Source organism: Pituophis catenifer, unplaced genomic scaffold (genome assembly GCF_029215685.1).
Source record: "Pituophis catenifer annectens isolate HBS135680 unplaced genomic scaffold, rPitCat1.0.hap2 SCAF_1, whole genome shotgun sequence".
NCBI lineage: Eukaryota > Metazoa > Chordata > Lepidosauria > Squamata > Colubridae > Pituophis > Pituophis catenifer.
Window position 1 is genome coordinate 353,642,774 of NW_027256881.1, and position 23,246 is coordinate 353,666,019.

Genomic DNA, 23,246 nt, shown 5'->3' on the forward strand with positions numbered 1-23,246 from the left:
CGTTTTTGCACAGAAATGTTTTTCCTTTGGTTCGGACTCGGAATGCCAGCCTTCCACGGCGACCGTGTTGTGCCAGTCCATTCGCTATAGCGCGTGTCAGCTGTGGAAGCGAGGGGATTTAAAAAGGGGAGGGGGGAACACAGGGGCTGGGCTGGGGTCAGCGGGAGGGCTGTGGTCTGGATCCAGGGCTGTCCCCTTCCTTCGAGCCCCCGGGTGGTGGAGAGCGGATGCTGGAAGAACGGAGGGGAGGGGAGGGTCAAAACGGAGCGTGGTACAGCCTGGGTCTGGGGTCTCTGAGAGGGGGTTAAAAGAGGCGAAGCTGCAGCTTCATCTTCAGGGCTTGGCCCAACTCTCCGGCCACGGAGTCGAGTTCCTTGCCGGCCTCCAGTTTCGGCAGTTCTCGAAGGCGGGACAAGGGCACGCTGACGATCTCCAGCAGGTAGGTCCCGGGGGCGGCTGGCTTGCGGCCTACGTGCAGGTAACTCAGGCCCTCTTTCTGTTGGATGTGGAAGTGGCCGTCCCGGTTGCCCTGCGCGATGACGTAGCGGATGTGGTTCTCCAGGGGCTCCACGGCGGGGAGAAGCTCCAGGATGTGGGACTTCCGGCCCAGATCCGAAAGGTTCAAGGCGAAAACTAAAGGCGCCTCCACATCGATGCTGGCCAAGCTGAGTCCCGGATCCTGACGAAGGCAAAAAGGAGAGATGGTCAGATGGTCAAGGGTTTGGGGTTGTTGTTTTTTTGTTTTTAGCAAGGACAAAGACTGGGGGGTGCTGGGAAGTGAGGAGTGGGGTACCCTAAGGCTCCGTCTTAGGCTCAGGACTCTTCAACATCTTCATAAACGACTCAGGTGAGGGAATAGAAGGGAAACGTGTCACATTTGCAAAAGATACGAAGCTGGCAGGAGTAGCCAACACCCCAGAAGACGAGCTCAGGATCCAAAAACATCTGGACAGACTTGAACAATGGACAGGGAGAACAATCAACGCGTGGAAGAGAAGTTGTGGGAGCTTCATCACTGGAGGCTTTCAAGGGGAGACCAGACTGGCATCTGTCAGAAATGGTGTACGGTCTCCTGCTGAGCGGGGGGTTGGACTAGATGACCTTTAAGGTCCCTTCCAACTCTGTTAATCTGTAATCTGTAAACCTGTTCAGGGTCCTATCCAACTAAATAAAATTTAATGTGGAGGAAAACAAAGTTTTACACTTAGGCAGGAACAAGCCAGTGGTGGGTTGATCCCGGTTCGCACCGGTTCGCAAGAACCGGTAGTAAAAATATTTAGTAGTTCGGAGAACCAGTAATAAGATTGGCTGGCCATGCCCCTGAACCGGTTGCCGGCCTGGTCGCTTATCCTGCCCCCCATCATTGCCCGCATGCAGCCCCAAGACCCTTTGCCAGCCAGGAGCGCTGAGCCGCTCCCATGCACCCGGCTGCCTGCCTGCCTCGTCACCGCTACCATGAGGAAAGGCCCCGAAGTCGCGCTGCCTGGGGTCCACGTGGGCTGCCGCAGGGAGAAGCCAGGTATGGGTGGTGGATGCTGCCCGGAGCTGAGCTCAAGGCTGGCAGGAGGAGGAACGTTGCCTCTTGGCCGGCTCGAACTGTCTGCTGCCGCAGCCTGCCGCCATCCTCTCTCCCCTGCCAGCTGCTCCTGTGCGAGAACCGCTGCCGCCAAGCAGGGCTGGTGTGAAACCCCCCCCCTTTTTTTTTTAGTTTTTTAGCTTTTAATCTGTCAATGGGTTTTAATTCGAATTGTTTTAAATTTGGGCCAAAGTTATGTAATTCTTTTCGTTTTAAATTTTGTATTGGTATGTGTTTTAGTTCTGGCTGTGCACCGCCCTGAGTCCACTAGGAGAAGGGCGGGATACAAATTGAATAAAATAAATAAATAAATATGCTACAAATCTCCTAAGGTGTGCTACAGATGTTTCTTTCTTTCTTTCTTTCTTTCTTTCTTTCTTTCTTTCTTTCTTTCTTTCTTTCTTTCTTTCTTTCTTTCTTTCTTTCTTTCTTTCTTCCTTCCTTCCTTCCTTCCTTCCTTCCTTCCTTCCTTCCTTCCTTCCTCCCTCCCTCCCTCCCTCTCCTCTCCTCTCCTCTCCTCTCCTCTCCTCTCCTCTCTTTCATATTCATAGAACTTTAAGCTCTGTGGACCTCAACTCCCAGAATTCCCCAGCCAGCTATTTAGTCTTTTTTTAGTTTTTTAGCTTTTAAATTGTCAATGGGTTTTAATTCGAATTGTTTTAAATTTGGGCCAAAGTATGTAATTCTTTTCATTTTAAATTTTGTATTGGTATGTGTTTTAGTTCTGGCTGTGCACTGCCCTGAGTCCACTAGGAGAAGGGCGGGATACAAATTGAATAAAATAAATAAATAAATATGCTACAAATCTCCTAAGGTGTGCTACAGATCTTTCTTTCTTTCTTTCTTTCTTTCTTTCTTTCTTTCTTTCTTTCTTTCTTTCTTTCTTTTCTTTCTTTCTTTCTTTCTTCCTTCCTTCCTTCCTTCCTTCCTTCCTTCCTTCCTTCCTTCCTTCCTCCCTCCCTCCCTCCCTCTCCTCTCCTCTCCTCTCCTCTCCTCTCCTCTCCTCTCCTCTCCTCTCCTCTCCTCTCCTCTCCTCTCCTCTCTTTCATATTCATAGAACTTTAAGCTCTGTGGACCTCAACTCCCAGAATTCCCCAGCCAGCTATTTAGTCTTTTTTTAGTTTTTTAGCTTTTAAATTGTCAATGGGTTTTAATTCGAATTGTTTTAAATTTGGGCCAAAGTATGTAATTCTTTTCATTTTAAATTTTGTATTGGTATGTGTTTTAGTTCTGGCTGTGCACCGCCCTGAGTCCACTAGGAGAAGGGCGGGATACAAATTGAATAAAATAAATAAATAAATAAATAAATAAATAAATAAATAAATAAATAAGGGCGAGGGGGCGGTGGTGGCATAACTATCTTTAGCTTCGCTCAGCCAGAGTGGGAGGCAGGGGGCCCGGCGGATCCCTGGGTGAGGGATGGAGGGAAGGAGGCCTGATAGGCTGACAAAAGTGTCCACGGAGGCACAGAGGACGCGCTTATCCCCGACCCTGCTTAGCGCCTTTCTTCTTCCTAAAACCAGGGACCGCTCCGCTCTCGCAAGGTGCAGGGACTTCCCATCCCGCTCCCTCCGTCGGGACTGAGGAAGACACACTGAGCTTCTCTTCAAGGGGTTGTTAAGGGGGGGGAAGAAGGGTGGCTGACAGAAAGAGCGCCTTGGGGAGGGCATAGGATGTGGGGGTTCGCCTCGGCGCTTCGACATCCCTCGGCTTCCGTGGGCACCCGCCGCCAGCCCCAGACAAGCACCTCCGTCTTTGGGGCTGCGGAGCTTGGGAGGGTAGGCCGGCTCTCAGGGCATCAGATAAGAGCCGGGCTGACGGCTCCGGCGGTGCTTTGATGGAGCCGGGTAAACAGAAGAAGGAGAAGGAACTGATGGGCAGGCCAGAGTAGCTCGCTTTCCCCTCAGCGGGACTTCCCCGTCGGAGCAGCAGGAGGAGGAGGAGGAAGAGGAAGCGGCGGGAGAGGCTTTGCTGGCTGCCCAGCTGGGACCCAGAGGCGGCGGTTGTAATAGGGCGCTGGGTACGCAGAGGGGGAGGTGAAAGAAGGGCGGGCGATTAAATGTCTTCTGAGTGTATCTATGGATGTTTTTTTGCATTTTTTTCTGCAACCTCTTAAGGTTGTAGGAAAAAATGCTTTTAAAAATAAAAAAAGAAAAAAGAAAAGAAGTTTTTTTGCTTTTATTTATATGCCGCCCTTCTCCGGAGAAGCAGGGCGGCTTACAATGCGTTAAGCATTGGCCACGCCCACCCAGTCACATTACCCCCCACAAGCCACGCCCACAAATAAGCCACCCCCACAGAACCGGTAATAAAAAAAATTTAGAACCCACCCCTGGAACAAGCCAAAAGGGACAAGTACAGATTAGGGGCAATCTGGCTCAAGAACAGGAACTGAGACAGGGACCTTGGGGTCCTAATGGACGATCCCTTCAACGCCAGCCAGCCGTGTGCGGGTTAAAAAAGGGGAGGGGGCTTCGTTCACGGCTACCCTGAGTTTTTTGACCATTCAGGGAGGTGGCCTAACTATGTAAGCAACGTTGTAGAACAGCTGGGAGAGAAAATAATGCTACAAGAATAATTTACTGAAACACCAGTAGCACTCAGCACTAGCCCTTAGACTTACTGTATATACCGCTCCACAGGGCTTTTACAGCCTCCTCTAAGTGGCTTACAGAGTCAGCCTATTGCCCCTTCCTTCCTTCCTTCCTTCCTTCCTTCCTTTCTTCCTTCCTTCCTTCCTTCCTTCCCTTCCTTCCTTCCCTCGCCTCCCTCCCTCCCTCCCTCCCTTCCCTTCCTCCCTTCCTTCCTCCTTCCTTCCTTCTTCATTCCTTCCTTCCTTCCTTCCCTTCCTTCTTTCCTTCCTTCCTTCCTTCCCTTCCTTCTTCCCCTCTTCCTTCCTTCCCTTCTTTCTTTCCTTCCTTCCTTCCTTCCCTTCCTTCCTTCCTTCCTTCCTTCCCTCCTTCCCTTCCTTCCTTCCCTTCTTTCATTCCTTCCTTCCTTCCTTCCCTTCCTTCCTTCCTTCCCTTCCTTCCTTCCCTCCCTCCCTCCCTCCCTCCCTCCCTCCCTTCCTTCCTCCCTTCCTTCCCTTCCTTCCTTCCCTTCTTCATTCCTTCCTTCCTTCCTTCCCTTCCTTCTTTCCTTCCTTCCTTCCTTCCCTTCCTTCTTCCCTTCCTTCCTTCCTTCCCTTCTTTCTTTCCTTCCTTCCTTCCTTCCTTCCCTTCCTTCCTTCCTTCCTTCCTTCCCTTCCTTCTTCTCTTCCTTCCTTCCTTCCTTCCTTCCCTTCTTCCTTCCTTCCTTCCTTCCTTCCTTCCTTCCCTCCCTCCCTTCCTTCCCTTCTTTCTTCCTTCCTTCCTTCCTTCCTTCCCTCCCTCCCTCCCTCCCTCCCTTCCTCCTCCTCCCTTCCTTCCTTCCTTCCTTCCTTCCCTTCTTTCCTTCCTTCCTTCCTTCCTTCCTTCCCTCCCTCCCTCCCTCCCTCCCTTCCTTCCTTCCTTCCTCCCTTCCTTCCTTCCCTTCTTCCCTTCCTTCCTTCCTTCCTTCCTTCCCTTCCTTCCTTCCTTCCTTCCTTTCCTTCCTTCCTTCTCTTCCTTCCTTCCTTCCTTCCTTCCTTCCTTCCCTCCCTCCCTCCCTTCCTTCCTTCCTTCCTTCCTTCCTTCCCTTCTTTCTTTCCTTCCTTCCTTCCTTCCTTCCCTCCCTCCCTCCCTCCCTCCCTTCCTTCCTCCCTTCCTTCCTTCCTTCCTTCCCTTCTTTCCTTCCTTCCTTCCTTCCTTCCTTCCTTCCTTCCTTCCTTCCTTCCCTTCTTTCTTTCCTTCCTTCCTTCCTTCCTTCCCTTCCTTCTTTCCTTCCTTCCTTCCTTCCTTCCCTTCCTTCTTCCCTTCCTTCCTTCCTTCCTTCCTTCCTTCCTTCCCTCCCTTCCTTCCTTCCCTTCCTTCTTCCCTTCCTTCCTTCCCTCCCTCCCTCCCTCCCTCCCTCCCTTCCTTCCTTCCTCCCTTCCTTCCTCCCTTCCTTCCCTTCCTTCCTTCCCTTCTTTCTTTCCTTCCTTCCTTCCTTCCCTTCCTTCTTTCCTTCCTTCCTTCCTTCCCTTCCTTCTTCCCTTCCTTCCTTCCTTCCTTCCCTTCTTTCTTTCCTTCCTTCCTTCCTTCCCTTCCTTCCTTCCTTCCTTCCCTTCCTTCTTCTCTTCCTTCCTTCCTTCCTTCCTTCCTTCCCTTCCTTCCTTCCTTCCTTCCTTCCTTCCTTCCTTCCTTCCTTCCCTTCCTTCCTTCCTTCCTTCCCTCCCTCCCTTCCTTCCTTCCTTCCTTCCTTCCTTCCTTCCCTTCTTTCTTTCCTTCCTTCCTTCCTTCCTTCCCTCCCTCCCTCCCTCCCTCCCTCCCTTCCTTCCTTCCTCCCTTCCTTCCTTCCTTCCTTCCCTTCTTTCTTTCCTTCCTTCCTTCCTTCCTTCCTTCCTTCCTTCTTCCCTTCCTTTCTTCCTTCCTTCCCCTTAGACTTATATACCGCTTCCCAATGCTTTACAGCCCTAAGCAGATTACAGAGTCAGCCTATAGCTCCCCAACAATCTGGGTCCTCATTTTACCCATCTCAGAAGGACGGAAGGCCGAATCAACCTTCAGCCTGGTGAGATTCGAACTGCCAAACTGCAGTCAGCAGAAGTAGCCTGCAGTACTGAACTCTAACCACTGCGCCGCCGCGGCTGTGGTAAACGTGTCCCTCCTAAGATTGGGGGGAACCTTTTGAAAGCAGCCCCCATGTTTTCAGATGGGGGAGGTCCCCCTCTGGTCTGAGGGCATACCTGGTGGGCCTGGGTGCTGTTGGCGCTGCGCCGCTGGCGACCCCTCTTGGGGTATCCGTTGATCTTGCATTCGTAACAGGCTTCCGGAGACAACAGGTTCTCCTCGTCCTCTTCTGGGGGGGCCGGGAAATAGCTTTCCTTGGCGAAGCCCAGTCCTGAGACACAGTGCCTGGAGGGTATAAAGACATGAATCAGGGGTGGGGGGGGAGCCTTGAGTGGACCTGGGAGTCTTGGTGGAGAAGGATCGGCAGAAACTGGAGGTGGAGTTAAACGAGCAATCAGCCTAGAATCCCTACGTAGTCACAAGCAGCTCTCTCACAACTTCTTCTTTTTTCTTTTTGGTCTTTTAATGACCCCATAAAAGTAATTCCTTGCATCAGGGTGGAGTCAGGGCAACTGAATGGAGCAGAGTGTTTACTGGCTGGATGCCCTTCCTGTCACCAATGCAGAGTTCACAGCAGATCAGTGGTGGGTTCCTCCCGGTTCCGCCGAGCCGGTAGCGGTGACGATATGATGTCACTGAACTGGTTCTGCCCACCCGCCCCTCCCGCGTTATTCTTACCTTTTATTTGGCCCCACCCCCAATCTATTGCTGCCTCCTGAGTCCCAGCTGATCAGCTAGAAGGAAAAAAACTGTTTAAACTCTTGCTACGGGGCTTCAAAGGGCCACCCTACAGCTGATTATTATTATTATTATTTATTCAATTTATATACCGCCCTTCTCCTAGTGGACTCAGGGCGGTGCACAGCCAAAACTAAAATACATAACAATACAAAATTTAAAATTAATTAAAAGAATTATATACTTTGGCCCGAATTAAAACAGTGCGAATTAAAACCCATTAACAAATTAAAACTAAACAATTAATAACCATTAAAAACTAAAAAAGGGGGGCGGGGTTCACGCCAGCCCTGCTTGCTGGAAAAGAAAAGTTTTCAGGGCACGGCGAAAGACCCGGAGATCCGATATCCTTCTTATCTCCGGGGGCAAATCGTTCCAGAGGGCGGGGGCTGCCACAGAGAAGGCCCTCCCCCTGGGGGTCGCCAGCCGACATTGCCTGGCCGACGACACCCTGAGGAGTCCCTCTCTGTGGGAGCGTACTGGACGGTGGGAGGCTATCGGCGGCAGAAGGTGATCAGTGTTAAAAGGCAGTGTGGTGGTAGACCGATGCCTCCAAAAACAAATGAGTAGACCGGTGCCTCCAAAAACAAATGAATAGATCGGTGCCTCCAAAAACAAATGAGTAGATCGGTGCCTCCAAAAACAAATGAGTAGATCGGTGCCTCCAAAAACAAATGAGTAAACCGTTGCCTCCAAAAACAAATGAGTAGATCGGTGCCTCCAAAAACAAATGAGTAGATCGGTGCCTCCAAAAACAAATGAGTAGATCGGTGCCTCCAAAAACAAATGAGTAGATCGGTGCCTCCAAAAACAAATGAGTAGACCGGTGCCTCCAAAAACAAATGAGTAGATCGGTGCCTCCAAAAACAAATGAGTAGACCGGTGCCTCCAAAAACAAATGAGTAGATCGGTGCCTCCAAAAACAAATGAGTAGACCGGTGCCTCCAAAAACAAATGAGTAGATCGGTGCCTCCAAAAACAAATGAGTAGACCGGTGCCTCCAAAAACAAATGAGTAGACCGGTGCCTCCAAAAACAAATGAGTAGACCGGTGCCTCCAAAAACAAATGAGTAGATCGGTGCCTCCAAAAACAAATGAGTAGATCGGTGCCTCCAAAAACAAATGAGTAGACCGGTGCCTCCAAAAACAAATGAATAGATCGGTGCCTCCAAAAACAAATGAGTAGATCGGTGCCTCCAAAAACAAATGAGTAGATCGGTGCCTCCAAAAACAAATGAGTAGATCGGTGCCTCCAAAAACAAATGAGTAGATCGGTGCCTCCAAAAACAAATGAGTAGATCGGTGCCTCCAAAAACAAATGAGTAGACCGGTGCCTCCAAAAACAAATGAGTAGATCGGTGCCTCCAAAAACAAATGAGTAGATCGGTGCCTCCAAAAACAAATGAGTAGATCGGTGCCTCCAAAAACAAATGAGTAGATCGGTGCCTCCAAAAACAAATGAGTAGACCGGTGCCTCCAAAAACAAATGAGTAGATCGGTGCCTCCAAAAACAAATGAGTAGATCGGTGCCTCCAAAAACAAATGAGTAGACCGGTGCCTCCAAAAACAAATGAGTAGATCGGTGCCTCCAAAAACAAATGAGTAGACCGGTACAGCTCTGCAAGCAGTTAAAAGCCTGGTAGACCAGTACCTCTGGTAAATCCTAAAGAATTGTCACATGACCACCAAGCCACGCCCACAAAATAAGCCACGCCCACAGAACCGGTAGTAAAACTTTTTAGAACCCACCCCTGCAGCAGATATATTCTCATCATGCCCAAAGAGAGAAATATCTGCCTCTACCTAGGATCGAACTCAGAGCCTCCTGATTGCAAGGCGAGAGCTCCACCTCTAGGCCATTGCACCGCTTCCTGCTCTCTCACAACTGCCCTACGGAAACACAATGGGGGAGGAAAGGAGACACTTACCCTTGCCCTGCCCGGAAATAGCCGGTGGGGCAGCCACAGAGGTAGCCCCCCTCGGTGTTGGAGCATCCGTAGCTGCAGGGGCTCCCTCCGGCTGCGCACTCATTCACATCCTGGCAACCGCCCAGGGCTTGGTCGAAGTCGAAGCCGGACGGACAGACACACTTGAAGCTTCCCAGCGTGTTGTAACAAGAGGCCGAGCCGCAGATCGCTGAGCTGGAGCACTCGTTCTCATCTGGGGCAAGAAGAGGAAGCGGGCTACTTACCGCGACGCTCAGTGGCAGGCGAACGAACTCCCCAACTGCCCCTAAAGTGCTATGGGTCAAATCTGGTTTATTTGCGGGGGGTCCTTGGTGGTCTCTGAGCCTGGTGATTTTCTTGCAGGCGTTTTATTATCCAACCAGGTAACATTGTCAGTATTACAAGGGAGCGGGTTTGAAGAGAGGAGGAAGAGGAGGAGGAGGAGGACGGGGAGATGGAGACGGAGGAGGGGGAGAAAGGGAAGAAGGAGGACAATGGGGTCCTGGGTGGTCTCTGAGCTTGGTGGATTTCCTGCAGACTTTTTTTTCATGACCCAATTAGGTAGCATCATCAGTGCTAGAAGGGAGAGGGGTTTGCTCTCTGTTTGTACACATTAGCTTGGCTTGTCAGTGTTGATGGGACATTGTTTTCTGCTTGATTGTTTGTCTGGTGTTAATCCCTGCTTATCTGGGTTTCTCTTTCGGTGGGGTCCTTGGTGCTCTCTGAGCTTGGTTTTCTTGCAGACGTTTTATTACCCAACTAGGTAACATCATCAGTAGGGAGTGGGTTGGAGGAGGAGGACTATGGGATCCTTGATGTTCTTTGAACTTGGCTATTTTCTTGCAGACATTCCATTACCAAAGTAGGCAGCATCATCAGTGTTAGAAAGAAGTGGTATTCGCAGGGAGGAGGAGGAAGAGAAGTGAGGAGGTGGACAAGAGGAGGAGGAAGAGGGGAATTGTGGGGTCTTTCCTTGATACTTTCTGAGCTTGGTGGTTTCCTTGCAGGCATTTCATTATTACCAAACTAGATAACATCAGTGCTAGGATCCCACTCCCTTCCAGCACTGATGACATTCCCTAGTTGGGTCATGAAACGTCTGCAAGTACTCCAAGGGGCCCCGTGGATCTACTCACCCACGCACTGGTTCCACTGGTAGTGCTGGATGTAGCCTTGGGGACAGCCGCAGCGGTATCCCCCGAGCACGTTCTGACAACCGTGCTGACACCGGTGGTTCCCGTCACACTCGTCCACATCTGTGCAAAAGACGCGTGGATGACTCTCCAAGCAGGGAAGCCCTTTGCTCTTATACACCGCTGCTATGAATACCTCTCCCTCATTCGCAATCGGTTTCCTGATCGACCGATCACTCAGAATAGAGCTGGAAGGGACCTTGGAGGTCTTCTAGTCCAGCCCCCTGCTGAAGCAGGAGATCCTAGGCCAGGGGTGTCAAACACAATGCTCGCGGGCTGGAGGCGGCCCACGATGCGGGGCCGTCCTGCATCACTTCAGCCCGGTCTACCCAATGCAAAGAGGAAACATGCCAGCAGTTTGGGGAGTGGCATCAAATTGGCCACGCCCACCCAGTCAGCCACACCCACCCAGTCAGCCATCACCCCCACCAGCCCCGCCCCCTGGAGGTCAACCACAGCCAGTGATGAGTTGCTCCCGGTTTGGTCTGGTTCTATAGAACCGGTAGTAAAAGTGGCGAGAGGCTCCGCCCATCTCCATGACATCATCATGGGTGATCTGTGCATGTGCAGAAGCTCGCGCGAGCGAGCGAAGCAAGAGTTCGCGTACGCGGTCCCATTGCAAACTGGTAGTAAAGGTAAGTAGAACCCACCCCTGACCACAGCGCTGAAATTAAATGAAATTAAATTGTTTGACACCTTTGCCCTAAACCAGTGACGGCTAACCTTTTTGCCGTCACGTGCCAAAAGAGGGGGGAATCTGGGGCGGTCGTGCGTGTGCGTGCCCACACCCATAATTCATTGCCCCCTGCCCCCCCGTGCATGTGCGCATGACCCCCCCTGCGCTCCCCCCACTTTTGGCACATGATGGCATGGTAGGCCTGTTTTTCACCCTCCCCAGGCGCCAGAGGCTTTCTTGGAGCCTGGGGAGGGTGAAAACAGCCTTCTCCATCCCCCCGGAGCCTGGAAAAGGCCCGTTTCCCCGGCTTCCGGTAGGACCGGAAGGCCCGAAAATCAGCTGGCCAGCGTATGCATACATGCTGGAGCTGAGCTAGAGCCCACCGATATGCCATAAGTTCTCCATCATGGCCCTAAACCATTTCATTGTCCAGTCTCTTCTTTAAAACCTGCAATGATGCAGCTCCTACAACTTCTGGTGTCAAGCTGTTCCACTGGTTAATTGTCCTCATTGCTAGGAAATTTCTCTTTAATTCCAGGTTGCTTCTCTCCTCGATGAGTTTCCATCCGTTGCTTCTTGTCCTGCCTTCAGGGGCTTTGGAAAATAAATTGACCCCGCTCTTCTTTGGGGCAGCCCCTCAAATACTAAAATCCTGCTATCATGTCCCCCCTAATTCTACTTTTCTCTAGACTGGCCAAACCCAAATCCTGCAACCGTCCTTCATATGTTTTAGTCTCCGGGCCTTTTAATCATCTTGGTCGCTCTTCTCTGCCCTTTTTCCAAAGTCTCAACTGTAATGTGGTGACCAAAATTGCCCACAGGATTCCAGGTGTCGCTTTACTAGGGTTTTATAAAGCGGTACTAAGACTCCAGCTTATTTTGATTCTATCCCTCTGTTTATACAACCCAGGATCATATTAACTTTTTTGACTGCTGGTGCACCCGGCTGGCTCGCGTTTAAGGGATTGTCCACTAGGACTCCAATTTACTAAGACTCCACATGATTTTGAGTTCATGTCTCTGTTTAGACCAGTGTTTCTCAACCTTGGAAGCTTGAAGATGGGTGGACTTCAATTCCCAGAATCCCCCAGCCAGTGCTCGTTTAGACAAACGACACATGTTGTTATGTATATATATACTATACATATATACTCACAAAAACCACACAGGATGTCACCACCACACTTCCACGCAAAAAGCAAACTCAAACCCACACCGATGATGAGGCACGACCACAAACCAGAGGCCACACCACAGCTGCATCATTAGCCACTTTAAACCCCTCCAATCCATACATGAAGCAAACTGACACCCACCATGAAGATGTGGTATGACCACGAACGTGAAGCCAAACAACAGCAACGCAGCTCACCAGCTCAAATCCCTCTGCAACTCAGGCTAACTCGAGCACAACCAAGCCCCCACCCAAACAGAGCACACCCCCATCCAATCAGAGCACAGCCAACCCCCGATCCAATCAGAGCACAGCCAAGCCCCCAACCAATCAGAACGCATCTCCACCCAATGAGAACACAGCCAGGCTCCCACCCAATCAGTTCACACCCCCACTGGCAGTTAAAAGGAAGAAACAGCTGAGATCACACATTGCTCCTAGAAGCACGAAGCTGAAAACACCAGCCTGAAGATGACGAATGAGACTTCGTCGAAACGTCGCCAAGACACTTCCAATTTTTCACGGGAGAAAACCCGAATAACCAAAGACCTATATACATATATTACAATACATGTTTTAAGCTATGATTCCGGACATCCGTGTTCCACTCTACCCCCCTTCACACACCCACACAAGCGAGCGGAGATGGCACACACACCTTCGCAACTGCTTCCGGAGTTATCCAGAATAAATCCCTTCTGGCATTCGCAGTTGTAGCTGCCAGGGGTATTCAGACAGTGTCCTTTTGACCCGCACAGTGTCGGCTGGGAGGTGCACTCGTTGTTGTCTAGAGGGGATTAAAAAAAATGAAAAGAAACGAGTGATTCTACGGAAAAGACACGCACGATACCGGCTTCTCCACAAACTCCTGGCAGTGGTTGGAAACACCAGGCACAGAACCAACTGCATGGTGGAAGGCGGTTTGCGGCTTGGCTCGCTTGCTAGAGAGACCTATTTTCCAAATAAGCGCTTTCCTAAGTTGCCTGCATTTAGAATGTGGGGGACCATGTTGTAAACGTGTTGTTAACAGCCCAGAGTCACTTAGGGAACATGGGAGGTGTAAACATTTCATGAGAAAATAAATGTTTGCAGGTGAATTCGCACCTGGCACTAAAGTCCGGAGGGCAGCTTCAGCCAACAAAGGACCCTATTTTGCAGTCAAGGGATCCTGCAATCATAATGCAGGTAGACCTCATCTTACAACCACGATTGGGACAGGCATTTTCTGGATTCTGGATTTAAGAATTGCTAAGCGAGGAGGTTGCTAAGTGAATGGAACTGTTCAGTCAATCCTATGAACTTTCTTGTTGTGGTTGCTAAGTGAAACACTGAAGTTGTTTACTGAATCACAGTCATTAAGTGAATAGGGATCCCTCCCCCTTGATGTTGCTCATCAGAAGTCGCAAATGTGGATCACGTGACACCCCCCCCCCAGGACGTGGCAAATATCGTAAATACACATCCGCTGTCACGCAAACCAAATTTTTTATCACGGGATCACGGGGATGGATGGTCTGAAATGGTCATAAGTGTGAGGAGAGATCGCAAGTCACTTCCTTAGTGCTGTTGTAACTTTGAACTGTCACTAAACAAAGGGTTGTAAATCAAGGACCACCCATCATGGCCCCAAATTGGCAGCTGACTTCCCCCCCCCCTTCTTAGGAAGGAGAAAATACGCCTAGCTGGAAAAATAATAACTTTAGCAAAATGAAGCAGACGTCAGTAAAACCTTCCACCCCTGAGAGTGTTTGAGGTTTTTCACCAAATGCTGAGTCACAAACCACAAATTTTTTATCCTGGCTTAAAATCAGAACACACCCCAATGCAACCCCCAATGCTGTGTTTTGCGGTTTAAAATTAGGAAACGGGTAACTCACCGATGCAGGAAGAATGGTGCTGGGTGAATCCTGGGGGGCACTTGCAGTTGAAGCCGCCAATGACGTTCACGCAGAGGAACTGACAGTTGTGCTGCTTCGTGGAACACTCGTCCAAATCTGGGAAAGAAAAAAAGTGAGAATACCAGAAGTACAGAGTTGGAAGGGACCCTGGAGGTCTTCTAGTCCAACCTCCTGCTCAGGCCTGAGACCCTAAATGAGACCAGTGTTGTGGCTCCGTTGCCTGAGCCTGGGCTATCGACAGATGCAGACTCTGAGAGTGAGGGAGAGAAGTTGGCAAGGCCTCCCTCTCCAGGACCTTCTTCTCTGGCAATGCCTCTGGAGGACACCGAAGGCCAAACGATAGGCTCAGAGCCAAGCACGTCCCCGCAGCCACAGGTGGACAGCGACGAAGGAGATAAGTGCTGGCTGGACCCGCGACAGAGGCGCAGGGAGAAGCGTGCACAGCAGAAGGGAAGGCGTGCCAGAGATTAGCTGAGTCACTGGACCACACCCCACAGGGTATAAATGTGGGTGTGGTGGCCGGTTCAGTTTGTGATGAGCAAAAACTGGAAATACTCCATGATCTCTGCGTTACTGGACTTTGCCTGCTTTATCAGACTGCATTTGGACTAATCCTTGTATTGTTGAAACTTTGATCGGAATGCTGGCAGTCTAATCTTTGTTTTGTGTGAGTAAAGTCTGAATTGGCAGCTAGCCACTGGGTTGCTGCCAGCTTTATCTTCAAAGAGTTTTGTCGTGTGGCTTATTAACTCCGGGCCGTCTTTGGGGGTGCGTGTGTGGGACGGGGACAGAACAATCATTACAGACAAGCAGTTGTCCAATCTCTTCTTAAAAACTTTTATAGAGAATTTTAAGAATTACCTGCCAGGTTGAGGAAGAGGGAGTGGGGCTAGAGGACTCTAGAAATTTGGGGGGTGGGGGGGGTGGGAGGAGAGGCTTGCTGGATTCTTCCTAAATGGATGTGCCAATTTTTTTTTTCTCCTTCTCACAATTTTTTCTTCCTCTGCTGTGAATAATATCTGGTTTGGGGCTGTTCATATGGGAACTGAGCTGCAGACGTCTGGATGACCCCTAGGTGGCGTAAAAGAGTTTGTAGTTTTCATCACCCGGTTTCTGGACCTTGGCAACTCTAAGCTGAGTGGACTTCAACTCCCAGAATTCCCAAGCCAGCACATGCTCTGTTCGCTCTTAAGCATCTCTCTAACTCCGTGTTTCTCTTACTACCTGGAAGACGGGTGGACTTCAACTCCGAGAATTCCCCAGTCAGCATTTGCAATTCTGGGAGTTGAAGTCCACCCGTCTTCCAGGTAGTAAGAGAAACACGGAGTTAGAGAGATGCTTAAGAGCGAACAGAGCATGTGCTGGCTGGGGAATTCTGGGAGTTGAAGTCCACCCGTCTTCCAGGTAGTAGGAGAAACACGGAGTTAGAGAGATGCTTAAGAGCGAACAGAGCATGTGCTGGCTGGGGAATTCTGGGAGTTGAAGTCCACCCGTCTTCCAGTCCGTAGAGTCAAGAAACAGTGCTTTAAATATCATCCAATGCTTGTTCTCTCTTGAACGGGCACTAAAAGATTTTAGGGGAGGGGGGCAAATCCTAGGACAGAGGCGGACACGGATGGGAGACCCAGCTGGGAGCTGCTGAGGAGCAAATCATTCGGATGGGCAAAGGTTTGGGGTGGTCCCTCAAAGCACTGGCCTCCCTTGGCCCCGGACCCCACCTCTTCTGTGCCCCCTACCCCCTAAGGGTCCATCTCACCTTTGCAAGTCTTGCCATCTTCCTGCAGGATGTACCCTCTGGGGCAGGAACACTGGAAGCTGCCCTCCGAGTTCTTGCAGATGAAATTACAGGGTTTGGGAGACTGGCTGCACTCGTCCAGGTCTAAGTGGGGAGGGGGGGAGAGATGGAGAAAGAGAGGGAGAGCAAGGGTCCAAAGTGGCTTAAGTGGTCCTCCTTCTCCTATATCAAAGTCCTCGGCTTTACGACACAAAAGTTCCGTGGCTAAGTGAGACCGTTCTTAAGTGATTCTCACACCCTCACCCCTTTTACGACCGTGCCTGCCACCGTTGTTAAGTGAATCCGTGCAGCGGTGAAGGGAGCGAGACGGTGGCGAAATGTGAATCTGCGCCCACCGTGGCCTTGGCCTTAAAAAGGGGCCTATTGCGACCGTCGTAAAATAGGAACCAAGGTTGCCAAGCGTTCAAAATTTTGATCCTGTCCCTCAGGGGGATGCTGGGATGGCCGTAAGAGTGAAAAATGAAGGTAAGTCACCTTTTTTCCCAGTGCCATTGTAAATGTGAACGGTCACTAAACAAATGGGCTATCTGTGGATTTAGTGACTTTGGGTGGGCAGGTGGGCTTAAGCCCGGGGAGGGGCTTTGATGTACAGAGGGGACCTCTTGACGCCCCCAGAGGTGGTCGGAGGCAGCCATGGTGGAGGTCGGGTTATTAAATTCAAGATGGCAGCCTGGGGGGGGGGGCAACCCAGAGTCCCTTGGGAGTGGGGCGGCATAGAAATTTGACAAAATAAATAAATAATAATAAATAAATAAACTGGAACCCCCGCCCCCCTTTTCCTCTCAGCCCTTGGGTGCAATCTTCATTGGGGGGAGGGGCCTTACCCAGGACCTCTCCACCCCAAGGGAATCCGCCCCCCCTCCCCCCCACCCCTTCTCATCCTATCCCTTCCTTCCCTCCCTCCTGCTCTTTTAACTGGGTCTCTCAGTATTTGGACATTTACAGTATTTATATTTTTTAGGTTTTGTATCGTTTTACCATTTAATATTGAAAGCTGCCCAGATTAACCTTGTGGTTAAGATGAGTGGCCACTAAATTTTAGGAAAGAAGGAAGGAAGGAAGGAAGGAAGGAAGGAAGGAAGGAAGGAAGGAAGGAAGGAAGGAAGGAGGGAGGGAGGGAGGGAGGGAGGGAGGGAAGATATTTGATAGGGAAGAAAGGCAGGAAGGAGAAAGAAAGAAAGAAAGAAAGAAAGAAAGAAAGAAAGAAAGAAAGAAAGAAAGAAAGAAAGAAAGAAAGAAAGAAAGAAAGAGGGAGGGAGGGCAGAAAGGAAGATATTTGATGGGGAAGAAAGGTAGGAAGGCAGGAAGGAGAAAGAAAGAAAGAAAGAAAGAAAGAAAGAAAGAAAGAAAGAAAGAAAGAAAGAAAGAAAGAAAGAAAGAAAGAGGGAAGGAAGATATTTGATGGGGAAGAAAGGTAGGAAGGCCGGAAGGAGAAAGAAAGAAAGAAGGAAAGAAAGAAAGAGGGAGGGAGGGAGGGAGGGCGGAAAGGAAGATATTTGATGGGGAAGAAAGGTAGGAAGGCAGGAAGGAGAAAGAAAGAAAGAAGGAAGGAAAGAAAGAAAGAAAGAGGGAGGGAAGATATTTGATGGGGAAGAAAGGTAGGAAGGCAGGAAGGAGAAAGAAAGAAAGAAGGAAGGAAAGAAAGAAAGAAAGAGGGAGGGAAGATATTTGATGGGGAAGAAAGGTAGGAAGGCAGGAAGGAGAAAGAAAGAAAGAAAGAAGGAAGGAAAGAAAGAAAGAAAGAAAGAGGGAGGGAAGATATTTGACAGGGAAGAAAGGCAGGAAGGAGAAAGAAAGAAAGAAAGAAAGAAAGAAAGAAAGAAAGAAAGAAAGAAAGAAGGAAAGAAAGAAAGAAAGAAAGAGGGAGGGAAGATATTTGATGGGGAAGAAAGGTAGGAAGGCAGGAAGGAGAAAGAAAGAAAGAAGGAAGGAAAGAAAGAAAGAAAGAAAGAAAGAGGGAGGGAAGATATTTGACAGGGAAGAAAGGCAGGAAGGAGAAAGAAAGAAAGAAAGAAAGAAAGAAAGAAAGAAAGAAAGAAAGAAAGAAAGAAAGAAAGAAAGAAAGAAAGAAAGAGGAAGGAAGATATTTGATGGGGTGGGAAGGAAGGAAGGAAGGAAGGATCATGGAGCAGGGGCCCAGCCATGGCAGAAAGGAACCTGGTGGGTGGGGGATGAGGCCCCTTACCCTGGCAGAGGGTCCCGGTGATGTCCAGGGTGTAGCCGAGGTGGCAGTGGCAGCGGAAGGAGCCCACGGTGTTGATGCACTGGCCGTGATGGCAAAGTTTGGGCAGCACTTTGCATTCGTCGATATCTGCCGGGGGGGGGGAATCCTCCATTAAAACACAGCAAGCCCACCAGCCTTCCCTGGCCCCAAGCGATGGGGTGCAGGGCCCCCTCCAAACCACGGTTTCCCAGCCCCCCTCCTTTTTCATGAAAGCCTTTGGAGTGAAAATGGGGGGGGGGCGGCAAACCTGCACCACCAGCTGCCCCCCCCCCCACCTGAGAGAAATCAAGAAACTGCTGCCTTAAAAGGAGTTGTCACCAACAGGCGATAAATTCTATGAAACGCCTTCTCAAAGCAAGCAGCTTCACTGGCGTTAGTGACACAGCCTTATCTTGGTCAGGACGACCGGAGTAATTTTTATATCGAGGCAAATAATTTTAAAAGGACGCGGTGGCTCAGGGGCTAAGACGCTGAGCTGGTCGATCGAAAGGTCGGCAGCTCAGCGGTTCGAATCCCGAGTGCCGCCTAACGGGGTGAGCTCCCGTTGCTTGTCCCAGCTTCTGCCAACCTAGCAGCTCGAAAGCAGGTAAAAAATGCAAGTAGAAAAATAGGCACCACCTTTGATTTATTTATTTATTTATTTAATTAATTAAATTTCTATACCGCCCTTCTCCAATAGGACTCAGGGCGGTGCACAGCCTAAGTAAAAACAGAGCATACAAAATTTAAAAACAGTATTAAAATAATTAAATATTTTGGCCGTAATTAAAACAACCCAATTTAAAATCAATTTAAAATTTAGCTCAAGCCAGCCCAGCTAGTTGAAATAAATAAGTTTTCAGGGCCCGACGAAAAATCCGGAGGTCTGTTATTATCCGTAACTCTGGGGGAAGGTTGTTCCAGAGGGTGGGCGCCGTCACAGAGAAGGCTCTCCCCCTGGGGGTCGCCAGCCGACATTGTCTGGCGGACGGCACCCTGAGGAGGCCCACTCTGTGCGAGCGTACTGGCCGGTGGGAGGCTATTGGTGGCAGTAGGCGGTCTCGTAAATACCCCGGCCCTAAGCCATGGAGCGCTTTAAAGGTGGTCACCAACACCTTGAAGCACACCCGGAAGACCACCGGGAGCCAGTGCAGCTCGCGCAGGAGAGGTGTCACATGGGAGCGCCTCGTCGCCCCCAAAATCCCCCGCGCGGCTGCGTTCTGGACCAGCTGGAGCCTCCGGGTGCACCCCAGGGAGAGCCCCATGTAGAGAGCGTTGCAGTAGTCCAGGCGGGAAGTGACTAGTGCCTGAGTGACTGTGCGTAGAGAGTCCCGATCTAGAAAGGGGCGCAACTGGCGTATCAGGCGAACCTGATAAAAAGCCCCCCTGGCCACGGCCGTCAAATGATCTTCTAGAGACAGCCGTGCATCCAGGAGGACGCCCAAGTTGCGAGCCCTCTCCGTGGGGGCGAGTAATTCGCCCCCAATAGCCAGCGATGGCGTCAGCTGGCTATATCGGGACGCTGGAAGCCACAGCCACTCGGTCTTGGAGGGGTTGAGTCGGAGCCTGTTTCTCCCCATCCAGGCCCGCACGGCCTCCAGGCACTGGGACATCACTTCAAGGGCATCGTTGGGGTGGCCTGGGGTGGAGATGTACAGCTGGGTGTCATCAGCGTACTGATGGAACTCCACCCCGAAGCCACGGATGATCTCACCCAGCAGCTTTACATAAATGTTGAACAGAAGGGGCGAGAGGACCGACCCTTGTGGCACCCCACAAGCAAGGTGCCTCGGGGTCGACCGCTGCCCCCCTGCCAACACAGATTGCAACCGGTCAGAGAGGTAGGAGGAGAACCACCGCAGAACGGTGCCCGCCACCCCCCACCCCTGCCAACCGATGCAGCATGATACCATGGTCGATGGTATCAAAAGCCGCTGAGAGGTCTAACAGGACCAGGATAGAGGAGCAACCCCTATCCCGAGCCCTCCAGAGATCATCATTGATGGGGAAGGAACAGCGTTCCGTGCGCCTTTGGCATTGAGTCATGCCAGCCACAGGACCACGGAGACGTCTTCGGACAGTGCTGGCTCTTCGGCTTTGAAACGGAGATGAGCAGCGCCCCCTAGAGTCGGGAACGCCTAGCACAGATGTGCGAGGGGAACTTTTACCTTTTACCTTTTAAGTAATTTTATGAAAAGTCCCCTGTGTGAAATTGTGGGCGTTTGGAGACGAGATTGTCCGAGGCTCTTCGAACAGCCCAGGAAGGCTCTAGAAAAGAAATCGCTCGGGAAGGGACACCCCGGAGGCTTCTTAGGGGCAGCCCAGGCAGCGGCGGCTTCGTTCCCTTCAGGAAAGGGCTGGTGGGAGCCCCAGAAAAGGCCCAAAGAAGGAAAAAAATCTCTCTCTCTTTCTTCTGTCTTCCTTCCTTCTCTCTTCTCTCTCTTCCCTCTTTCTTTTCTTTTCTTTCTTCTTCTTCTTCCTTCCTCTCTCTTCTCTCTCCTCCCTCCCTCTTTCCTCTCTTTTTCCTTCCTTTCTTTTCTGTCTTCTTGTCTTCCTTCCTTCCTTCTCTCCTCCCTCCCTCTTTCCTCTCTCACTTTTTCCATCCTTCCTTCCTCTTTCTTTCTTTCCTTCCTTCCTTTCTCTCTTTCTTTTCTTCCTTTCTTTTCTGTCTTGTTGTTTTCCTTCATCTCGTCTCTCCTTCCTTCCTTTCTATCTTTCTTGTCTTCCTTCCTTCTCTTCTCTTCTCTCTCTCCTTCCTTCCTTCTCTCCTCCCTCCCTCTTTCCTCTCACTTTTTCCATCCATCCTTCCTCTTTCTTCTTTCTTTCTTTCTTCCTTTCCCTCCTTCCTTCTCTCTCTCTCTTGCTTTCTTTCTTTTTTCTTCTTCTTCCTTCCTCTCTTCTCTCTCCTTCCTTCCTTTTTTCCTCCCTCCCTTTCCTTTTTCCTTCCTTCCTTTCCTTCCTTTCTTTTCTGTCTTCTTGTCTTCCTTCCTCTCTCGTCTCTCCTTCCTTCCTTTCTTCTTGTCTTCCTTCCTTCTCTCTTTCCTTCCTTCCTTCTCTCCTCCCTCCCTCTTTCCTCTCACTTTTTCCATCCTTCCTTCCTTCCTCTTTCTTTCTTTCCTTCCTTCCTCTCTCTTTTCTTCCTTTTTCTGTCTTCTTGTCTTCCTTCATCTCTCGTCTCTCCTTCCTTCTCTTCTCTCTCTCCTTCCTTCCTTCTCTCCTCCCTCCCTCTTTCCTCTCTCACTTTTTCCATCCACCCATCCTTCCTCTTCCTTCCTTCTTTCCTTCCTTCATTTCCCTCCTTCCTTCTCTCTCTCTCACTTTTTTCTTTCCTCTTCTTCCTCTCTTCTTTCCTTCCTTCCTTTTTTCCTCCCTCTTTCCTTTTTCCTTCCTTCCTTCCCTTTCTTCCTTTCTTTTCTGTCTTCTTGTCTTCCTTCCTCTCTCATCTCTCCTTCCTTCCTTTCTTCCTTCCTTCTCTCTCTTTCCTTCCTTCCTTCTCTCCTCCCTCCCTCTTTCCTCTCTCACTTTTTCCTTCCTTCCTTCCTTCCTTCCTTCCTTCCTTCCTTCCTTCCTTCCTTCCTCTTTCTTTCTTTCCTTCCTTTCTCTTTTTTCTTTTCTTCCTTTCTTTTCTGTCTTCTTGTCTTCCTTCCTCTCTCGTCTCTCCTTCCTTCCTTCCTTTCTTGTCTTCCTTCCCTCTCTTCTCTCTTCCTTCCTTCTCTCCTCCCTCCCTCTTTCCTCTCTCATTTTTTTCCATCCATCTTTCCCCTTCCTTCCTTCCTTCTCTCCTTCCTTCTCTCTCTCTCGCTTTCTTTGTCTTCCTTCCTTCCCTCCCTCCCTCTCCCCCTTTTCAATTGGTCCCCTGAAACCTAGCAGCCCAATAATAGGGCGATGGGGCCCCCGTTTATGGAAGGGGGACCTGGCATTTCAGGGCAGCCACTCACCTCTCCCGTCAGTCATGTAGCCCGGCCCGTGGGGGCACATCTTCTTGTACTGGGCTGTGCCCAGGAAGGGGCAGGGTTCGCACTGGGGCCCCCAGCCTCGTCCTCCGTTGCAACAGCACTCGGACTTGGTGACCTGCTGCCGGTTGGTGGAGGACATCTGGCACAACGTCTGGAGCACTTCGATGAAGCAGAAGCCTTGGCGAGTGTCTGTGCGGGGGGGGGGGGAGACACGTGGGGGGGGAATTCCTGCAGTGAGTCTCTGGCAGGGCAAGGAGGGGGGGGGGCTGGGGAGGATCCCCTCCCCCATTGAGCTTGTTTTAGAGTTGCAACCCCTCTGAACCCACATCTTCTAGTTTTGATTTGCAAGAGATGGGCTGGCTATGTTCCTGCAACTGTCAAGGGGGGAAGGGAGCCCCTAGAGGCCATCTAGTCCAACCCCCTGCTCAGGGCTCATCCTCCGCCAATGACTGGCTGAGGAATCCTGGAAGTTGAAGTCCACAAGATTTTAACGTTGCCAAAGTTGGAGACCCCCCCCACCTACTCTTGTACCGTCGAGCCTCTGAAGACTCAGAGAAAGGAGAATTCCTCATTTCATGTGGCAGCCAGTTCCACTGGCTAACAGACCGCACATAGCCAGGGTGTTCTCCTCCAGAGGTCCAACCTGAATTGGCTTCCAATTGGTAGCTTTAGCCCACCTTGGTGCCCTCAAAGGCAGAGCAGCTGGAGAGGGGAGCCAATGACCGATTTGCATTAGCATCCCTGTACTGACCAAGGGGTTGGGCTAGATGGCCTCGGGAGCCCTCTTCTGACTCTAGGATGCCATACCCAGCGTTGAAGGGTGGCATCATCTATACCCACACTGGCTGCAGCATAGCAGGACTCCACTGGCACAGGGCCCTTTCACCGACGAAGAGAATGTTTGTAGCTCAGGGTTCAAGGACCCAACAAACCCCCTCCCACCAACACTGGCAGGGCAAGCCACGAGAAGATCAATGGAGAGAAAACCCCACTGCTTGTTAGCCTTGATGATGTTACCTAGTTGGGTAATAAAACGTCTACAAGAAAAGCTCGGACAGCACCATGGAGCCTACGCTCCTACTTCTCCTCCTCCTCTTCCTTCTCTTATTTTCCCCCTCTTCCTCCCCTTCTCCTCTTTCTCTTCCTCCTTTCTTTTCCTCCTCCTCTTCCTCTTCCTCCTCCTCTTTCCTTCCTCTTTCTTCTCCTCTTCCTCTTTCTCTTCCTCCTTCCTTTTCCTCCTCCTCCCCTCCCCTTTTCTTCCTCTTTCTTCTCCTCTTCCTCCCCTTCTCCTCTTTCTCTTCCTCCTTTCTTCTCCTCTTCCTCCTTCTTCATCCCTCCACTTTTCTTCCTCTTTCGTTTCCTCTTCCTTCCCTTCTTGCTCCTCCTCCTTTCTTTCTCTTATTTTCCTCTTCCTCTTCCTCCTC

At 50.5% G+C, this 23,246-nt stretch overlaps 1 protein-coding gene across 1 annotated transcript in view; it reads right to left on the reverse strand.

The window, feature by feature from the left end:
- Positions 1-304: 304 nt before the first annotated feature.
- Positions 305-23,246, reverse strand: part of FBN3 (fibrillin 3) — a 192,867-nt gene continuing 169,925 nt past the window's right edge. Inside the window, 9 exon segments of the mRNA XM_070939090.1 lie at positions 305-679; positions 6,360-6,528; positions 8,910-9,141; positions 10,064-10,183; positions 12,629-12,757; positions 13,848-13,964; positions 15,625-15,747; positions 17,849-17,974; positions 21,805-22,011. Coding sequence (XP_070795191.1) covers positions 305-679; positions 6,360-6,528; positions 8,910-9,141; positions 10,064-10,183; positions 12,629-12,757; positions 13,848-13,964; positions 15,625-15,747; positions 17,849-17,974; positions 21,805-22,011 — 1,598 coding nt within the window.